The 8,551-nt window shown below is 44.8% G+C and overlaps 1 protein-coding gene across 2 annotated transcripts in view; it reads right to left on the reverse strand.

Moving 5' to 3' along the window:
• Skil (SKI like proto-oncogene) overlaps nt 1–7,936 on the reverse strand; it is a 29,934-nt gene extending 21,998 nt beyond the window's left edge. The window contains exons 1-2 of one of the 2 annotated variants that reach the window (XM_034500015.2): nt 7,807–7,936; nt 4,518–6,272 (exon numbers count right to left, since the gene is read on the reverse strand). In XM_034500015.2, the coding sequence (XP_034355906.1) occupies nt 4,518–5,606 (1,089 nt within the window). In that variant the 5' untranslated portion in view covers nt 5,607–6,272; nt 7,807–7,936. Of the gene's footprint in view, nt 1–4,517; nt 6,273–7,806 lie in introns of those variants that run through there. The other variant, XM_076932213.1, reaches the window with a different exon arrangement.
• Nucleotides 7,937–8,551: the final 615 nt, after the last annotated feature.

Consider the following 8,551-nt stretch of genomic DNA (forward strand, 5'->3'; position numbering starts at 1 on the left):
CCTGTTTGGGTTCTTGCAGTTTCCTGTTTCTTATTACAAGCCTCTTTTATACATACATAAGTGATGGAGGAATTCGCATGTACGTATTAATATTACAGTAACCATTCAATACCATCTGACATCTCTATGTAAAAGACTTTCAATTTCCAAATGCTTTCTCATCTATCCTCTCATTTGATGAATTATACTAAGTTGTCATACATAAGCTATGTACATAAAAGGTTAAGCCATAATTTAAAAACAGAAAACAAAAAACCTGCTGGGCTGTGTGGCAAACCTTTAATCCTAGCACTTGAGAGACAGAGGCAGGTGGATCTCTGAGGCCAGCCTGGTCTACAGAATGAGTTCCAGGACACCCAGGGCTACACAGAATCCTTGAATAGAACACATGCCTAATAAGGGCAAGGCCTTGGATTTGACCTCAGAACTCAATAAATAAATAAATAAATACCACATTTTAAAAACGGTATTTGCTTACATCATTACGATTATAACATGTTTCCTACAAATATAGCACCCTGCCAGAGAAGAGAAATATGTGTACAACTGTTCCAGTGATCACTGCAGAAACAAAAATGCAAAACTAAAGGGAGTGAAATGGTTAATTTCTTTGGGGAAGGGGGATCATGAACTAAATCTCAACAAGGGATAAGCACAAGCTAGGTTAAGTTCTCCACCAACTAGAAGAAAGTATTTCTAAACTGTTTCTCTTAGGGAACATCTGCATCACAGATCACCTAAAAAACAATAGTCCCTTAATTGGATAAAGTAAAACTACACTACTGTACTGAGAGTAGACAAATCTGAATGCTAGAAATCTTAATTCTAATAAATGTTAAGAGCATATACCCCCCATTCTTTAAGGATCTTTATATGTATGAGTGTTTATTTGAATATATTTATGTGCCTATTGCTTCAGAGGCCAGAAAAGGGCTTTAGATTCCTCTAGAACTGGAGTTACAGATGGGTGTGAGCTGCCATGTGGGTGCTGGGAACCAAAGCCGAATACTTGGCAAAAGCAACCAGTGCTGAGCCATCTCTCCATCCCAGCATACATCACTCTCCCCTTAGTGAATTAGAAATTGTCAGTCCTGTGTTACAGTGAAGAATCACCTACTATTCTGTTATCAGCTAAGTATAAATGACCTTTTCTAATGTGATTAAAACTAATCTTAACCATCACCCTTCAGGCTTATCTGCCAGTGTTGTACTCGCTTAGCCTTGTTCTATAAGCAGAAATTCAGTTGGTCAGATTCTTATCTGGCTGAATACCTACTGATAAGGTGAAAAAGAATTAGGATGACAATATTTTTGCATATTGAGCATTCTAAAACATAACAACCATTTTTCTAAATAATAAGCACGCTAAAATTTTTCTTAAAAAAATCATCATTAAAAGGCTCTAGAAATACCCATTGTACTGTGTAACCCAAGCATATATAAAATTTTATGTACTTTTCTTTTTTCAGATAAGATCCCACGTAGCCCTACTTCAATTTCTCAAAAAAGGGGTACACACCACCACCCATGGTTTACACAATGCTAAGGAATCAAACCCAGGACTTTGTGCAGGCTAGGCAAGCTCTCTACCAACTGAGCTACATCCCCAGACCCATCATGAATATTTCTGATGACCTAAAAAAGGGTCCAAAACATTGTAGTTTCCACCAAGAATATGCTAAGCTCTCCACTAAGAACACTTAACCTTACCTCACTTAGTCCCAGAATCAAAACATAGCTAACTATGCAAATTAAATATATTAGCTATGCAAATAAATAGCTTGTTGGTCATTACTGATACAATTTCTGTTCTTTACAATAAGTTGCCACAGGGCCTGGAAAGATGGCTCAGCTGGTAAGAGCACTGACTGCCCTTCCAGAAGATCTGAGTTCAATTCCTAACACCACAAGGCAACTCACAACTGTCTGTAACTCTAGTTCCAAAGGATCCAATACCCTCAGACTCACATGCAGGCAAAACACCAATGCATATAAAATATGGATAAATTATTTTTAAAAACAATAAATAAAAAGTTGCTACATTTCCAATAAATGCCTGTATTTTCAGATTTTTTTTTTTATTTGAATCTAAAACGATTATTCTAACTACACAGACCACACATATCAAATTACACTGGTCACACTAAATATAATCTCCTTCATTTAGAAGGTTAAAATATTCAGCAGATTTTGGGTTAAACAAAAGTTTGCTTTGATTTTTTTTTAAATGAGTTTCCTCAGCAATTTGGTTTGTCAACCAAAATTCTGACTCTTTGAGTGTCCTGAAAAATATCTTCTCCAACCCAAGACTGCTTTCCTTTGTAAATATTTCACTTTTGTGCAGTCAGTAAAGAATTTAAGAGCCATCATGTTAATCTAAGCACTAATACTATCCTTCAAATGCAGCTTCTCCTACTTCAGGGAAGATTTCTAGTCTTAAAGTCAGCAGGCCTACGATCAGCTCACTCTACCAGCCGCCAGCTACACACCACACATCCCTGACAGGAGGAAATGGTCTAAGTCACTGCCCTCACAGATCCTTGAAAACTACCTCTCAATGTTTAAAGGAAATTTGAAAATGTACAGTAACAGCACTTTTAAAGTATGTGTTAAATAAATCCTAATTTTCTTCTAAACGTTAGGCTGGAAATTTTCTTGAATTTCCCTAACTTCCTTCAATTCACATAAAATTGGAAACAACACAGCACAAAACCTCCAGCAAACTCTGAGAAAAACAAAAAGAAAGAAGGGGGTGGGGAGTCTCATACCTTCCCAAAAATCAAATAAAAATGCATCTGTATTACTGCATCCCAAGAGAAGGACAGTTTCAATTTCCTCTCTGAATTTTTCTTTTCAAACCAAACTGGGCCATATTTCTCAAATGGGTTTTCGCCCAAGCACAGAACAGGTGATTCAAAGAATGTTGTCAAGAGTAATGAAGACCAGAGCAAGAAGCCCTGGCAATAACACAGCCCCTGTCAGACATGTAAGGATAGTGGCTCTAACTAGCTGAAGCAGACAGGTAGACAGATCAGCTCTGAGTAAGACTCCAGCACCGCACAGAGACAGCTATAGGCAAGTTTTTCACTTTGAAATAAGGCATCAATTCAATCCTGCTTTAAAACCGGTTCACACTGCACCTGAAGAACTTATCTTAGTAGCCACTGGCCAGGAATGTCACTGATAACTTTTAGAAAAGCAGCAAGCTGTCCTAAGGAAAAGTCTAGTTGTCTCTATGTTGCGATTCAGCTGAAAACTACTGCCTCAGAAGATACTGTAGTTCCCTCAAAAGCTTAAGTGCAGAACACCCAATATTAAATTATAATTTAAGCCTACCTAAAACTGCTGTAAACAACCCTGAGTTACATAATAAAGTTTCTACCATTAAGCAGAAGTTAAGCAGAAAATGGTAGTACAGCTGGGCAGTGGTGGCGCACGCCTTTAATCCCAGCACTTGGGAGGCAGAGGCAGGCAGATTTCTCAGTTCAAGGCCAGCCTGGTCTACAAAGTGAGTTCCAGGACAGCCAGGGCTACACAGAGAAACCCTATCTCAAAAAAACAAAACAAACAAACAAGCAAAAAACAAAAAAACGGTAGTTCAAAGGTAAGAAAAACTAATAATGGGAAACTTTAAGTTCTTAAAACATGGCCCATCTTCTGTTCTAAAAATTAATTGTACAAGATTTACATAAAAAACAGCTCTAGAGTAATGGTCAATACATTTTAAACAGTGCTAGGTATATTACATATTAATTTTAAATCAAGTAGAAAAGTATATAAAATAACCACATCAAGGTTTTGTCTTTCATCCAGGCATTCAAAATCTTCATTAGAATAAAGACGTTAATCTTAACCTACCAGATAACAGTGGGAGGAGCAATGCTCTGAGATCTCTGCAGATCTGAAATAGTGCCTGTCATAGCAATATTTCAATAAACTGAAATAACCTTTATTCTGCCTCTATAACAGTTTTTCAAAAGCATTCCTTTCTTTTGTATTATAAACAAAAGCTTGGTTACTAACACCAAATTCCTCAGATAAATGTCTTAATTTGATCTGAACACTGCTCAATCCTCAATCCAAGCACAAAAACATCAAAAACCATTGGAATAGCTTCAAAAAGCAATTTTGAGCCTACCACCAGAGCAGTTTGCAAATGGAGATAACGCAACACCTAAGTGTGAACTATCTTGAGTCCCAGGCAACAGATTTACTCAAGAAGCAGGATGTGTGAAAGAGATTGGCCCAAAGAATTCACAATGCCTGCAATTTTAGAAAAGTCATTTTCAACTGGAGGCTCCTTCTCTTACCTGTAAAAATGGGAATGATCCTACTTCTCTCAGATGAAATGTTTTCTATACTGAAAACATTACGGCTAAAACCAGACAAACATGACGCTAGAGGGTTTTTGTTATATGAACAAGCTGAAGCATTAGCTTCATAATACAAAGCTATAGACACAGAATTAGGATACCATTACTACTCAAAATCACTAGTTTAAAAAAAAAGAAACTTGCCTTTGACTGGATTCTCTTTCCATTTCTCACGCTAAACTTCTCCTTCATTTCTTCTAAAATTATCTTCAGTTTCTTTTCTTCGGGTGTCCCTAGGTATTTTTGGTTCACGTGAAGGTAACAGTGCCACTTGGCTGACTCGAAGCCCCAATGGCAAGTTCTCTTGTCAGGGGATCTGTGTGAATGCATGACAAACGTCTGGGGAGCAAACATTCCACAGCACTCCAGACACTGGATACAAGGAGCGTCGGGCTGAACATAAAACTGAGGTGCAAAGAGACCCTGACATTTGCCCAAGCATTCATGTTCCACTTCAAAGGCACTGCCAGTTTCCTTTAACTGGGCCAAAGAGCTTTTAGCAGGAAGTATGCTACCATTTTGAGGAAAAGTTCGTGGCCGCAGTAGAGCATTACAGAGTCTTTGTGCATCAGTCAATGTGATCAGCCCACAGGATGGGGCATTGAATGGAAGTATTCCTAAGACCTTTAAGATGTGAAGCTGGTCTGAAGTACACCTTGAACAATAGATGTATAGCTCATCACATACTGTGTTTATTTGCTGGAGTGAAAATTCTCGGAGAACAGAATTTAAGACTTGGGGCAAACAGAGTCTCTTTTCTCCTCCAACTTGAAAACAAGAAATAGACTCCCCTTCCAGAACAGTCTGAGTGAGCTCTGTAGAGCTATCAGAAGGAATCAGAAGAGGACCAGGAAGAACCTGAGGAGACGGAAGAGGCAGGAATACTGTTGGTGACATGCTTTCTTGGGAATATCGAGCAGAAAACGCTGCTGGTCCACCCAAAGAGCTCTGACTGCTTAGATGGAATTGTGCCAGTGTGTGTTTCAGACTGGGGTTTAAATGTAAAGTCTCAGGTAGAGAAGTACAATTTCGCTTAGCGTGCTCGCCATCCGGCTCCACAGAAGCATCTCCGTAGTCATCCAAATGCTCCTTCTTCACCTTGGTCAGTGTTTTCCCACTGACATGAATGTCTGTCATCATTTTTTTCACAGGAGGACTACCATCATCCTCCATCCCGTTCTGCTTTTTATTGGAACCCTGAACCAAGGAGAAATTAGACTGGAGGTTTTCCATGGCTGGTGTTTTAAATGATTAAGTCTGCAATTGGCATGTTGTTCTCAGTTCCTAATTTGAAGAGAAAAGGGCAATGTACACAAATACTTCTGACTCACTTAGAAATGTTTAGTTTGCAAGGATGAATTTTCTTACTCAATAGATTGAACAACTCTGTTTTGGTTTAGCTGTACCTTAGGAGATAACTGAAAATGCTACAAAACTTCTCAATTTGCTTCTAATAACAAAGAATATAATCATAAGCACACTTTTGAGAAAATTCTTGATTTCTTGAGTACTTCAGATATTTGTATTAAAATAAAGCTAATTCCTCAATGCAAGAAGTCCAAAGTTTGGTGTAATGGTTGAGTTTGGTTGGTTTTGTTTTTTTAAACAAAGCATGTGGAAAGTTTATGCCATGACTGTATCCTGAAACTACACCCAAACATGAGTTACAATGATGCAATGGATTTAATTTTTGCCAAGAACACCAAAAAAGAAGAGGCAGGTATCTTCACTGAAAATGGTGGTCTGCTGCTCTGTGCTGACAAATTGAAGACTTCTCTAAATCTCCACACCAGAAGGAGACTGACTGACTCCACCTGAACTTTTATAATTTTATATATATATAATAAAAAAAAGTTGACCAATCTTCAGGGATTACAGTTCATTCTTCTTTTAATTGATCTGAAAGAGAAAGGGGTGGGGAGAGTTACATTTGAATTAGCTCTAGAGGCCAAAGGGTCTGTTTTAAACCAGTGTCTTAATCTTAAACTCAGTTCACTTTACCAAAGGTAACACTTGGGTGGTTTCTTCCAACCTAACACCAGTTATCTAAAAGAAACTTCATCTAAATAGGAAGCAGTCCAGACAGTGGGTAACAGGAGCATTAAATATCTCTCCAAACAAGGCAGAGTACACAAATTTAGGATACGAATAACCAAAACTCAGCACCAAAGGCTTTCTCAACTATGCATACCATTTAAATTTTAAAAGTAATCCTTTCTCTTTAGGAAAAAAAAAAAAAGCAGCTTCTGCTCTCCTCCCCCTCAAAATATACCTACCATATGTAACTAAGTCTCAAGTAGATTAATTCATCTAGTCAGTATATACTCTCTTTTTGAAATGAAAAAAAAAAAAAAAAAACTTTCCCTTTAAAAGGTTAGCGAATTTGCTTAATGGAAGCCAAAAGCTGTAAGACTCCATGCCTGGAAATCTCCATCCTTGAGCAAGACTAATCCGGGACAAAAAGCACAAGGCAGACAGACCTCACAAAGAATGCAAATGGAGGCAGAGTGGCGAAAAAGAGTATTCATCCACTTCCCTCCCTGGAGAAAACTCAATAAAAGCCGATAAATAAAAACCTTTGCTTCTAAACTCCCAGCAATTTATGTTAACACAAACCCCGAGAATTACGGACGAAAGCCGCCTAGCCACCGCACTGTGACTTTCGCCACTACAGGGACACCTCAGCCAAGGCGAGCCAAGGAAAAGGGCAGGAGGCATGACCTAGACCAGGGGCGCCCCCACAGCCCTGCGCACACGCAGAGACGCCCCCTCATCAACCCGAAGGACAGGGAAGCAGGGGACTCCCGACGTCTGGTGAGGTGAGAGGGGGCAGAGGAAGTAGGAGTCCTCCCAACCCCCACCTCTGTGACTGGGATCACCCTAAGTGCCCTCCCCACACCGCCCCACTGCGGGGGCCGCCAGTGGAAATCCCCCACGCACCCGGTGGGCAGGAAGTTCTCTGGGGTTACCTCGGCGCCCCAGGGCTGCGCATCCACCCCCTTGACCCACCCTGAGCCATGGCACCCCGAGGGGCGCGGGCAGGTTGGGCGCCAAGTCCGGAAGCCCGCGTCGCGGACGATCAGAGCTGGGGCCAGCCCGGGGCATCCCCGCCGAGCACAGACGGCCGGGGGATGGCGGCGATGACCGGTGTCCAGGTCTCCCGGGTCCTGGCGGCTCGGGTCAAGTGCACCGCCATCCCCTCCCAGCCGACCGGTCCCAGAATCCGCGAGGCCTGTTCACCCGTGGGACCCCCGCCGCGCGCCCTGTGCCCGCGACCCCGCCCGGGACCCCCACGCATCCCGGACGCCCCACTCGGGCCCTCGGCGCCCGGGCAGCCCCACGGGCTCTGTGGCCTCCCCATCACCCCCGCCGCCACCTCAGCGCCCCCAGAGGCCGCACGCCCCTCACGTCCCCTCGCGACCTGCGACCGCACCTGTGCCCGCCGTCGCCGTCGCTCGCCCGCCGCCTTCGCTGTGCCGGCGCCGCTCCGAACCCCACACACATCGCTACACACAGCCTCTGACGTCACCCGGCCCGCGGCCCGCCCACGTCACTGCGGAGACACGGCTTCCCGCAGACGCCGCCGCCGCCGTCTCCGGCCGCCCGGGGGACAGCGAGGGCGGCGGGCGGGGGAGGGGAGGGAACGAAGCCAGCGGCGCCGCGCGGCCCCGCGCCAGCCAGTCCCTCGGGCGCGCGCGCCGTCTGGCCTATTGTGGCTCCTCGCGGTCTGCGCGCTTCAGGCTGCGCACGCCGCTCCAGCCCCGGCCGGGGCGCGCGCCTGGTGCCTCGGCCGCGCACGCGCGTGCGCCCGTCTCCCGCTCCTCCCCCCCGCCCCCCGCGCGTGCCCCACGCTGCTGGCCCGGCGCGCCGTCTGGGCGGCTGGCGCACGGCGCTGTCTGCGGTGCCCGGCGCAGACAGGATGTTCCCTCGGCCCCACCCCCGCCGCCCTCCTTCCTTCCTCGAGTCGCCCAGCCGGCTGTCTGGGGCCGCCCCCGCCACGCCCGCCCGCCCGCCCGCCGTGTTGGTGACGGGCCAGACCTGGGGGCGCCCTGGCCGCGGAGCCGCCGCGCGGCAGGGCGGGGGTGACAAGGGGGAGAGGGGGCAGGGCGCGGCGGGCTGCACTGTGCGCGACCCCGGCAGCTGGCCGCGCCCGAGGTCAGGCTCGGCCAACAGTCCCT

Source organism: Arvicanthis niloticus, chromosome 4 (assembly GCF_011762505.2).
Source record: "Arvicanthis niloticus isolate mArvNil1 chromosome 4, mArvNil1.pat.X, whole genome shotgun sequence".
Taxonomy (NCBI): domain Eukaryota; kingdom Metazoa; phylum Chordata; class Mammalia; order Rodentia; family Muridae; genus Arvicanthis; species Arvicanthis niloticus.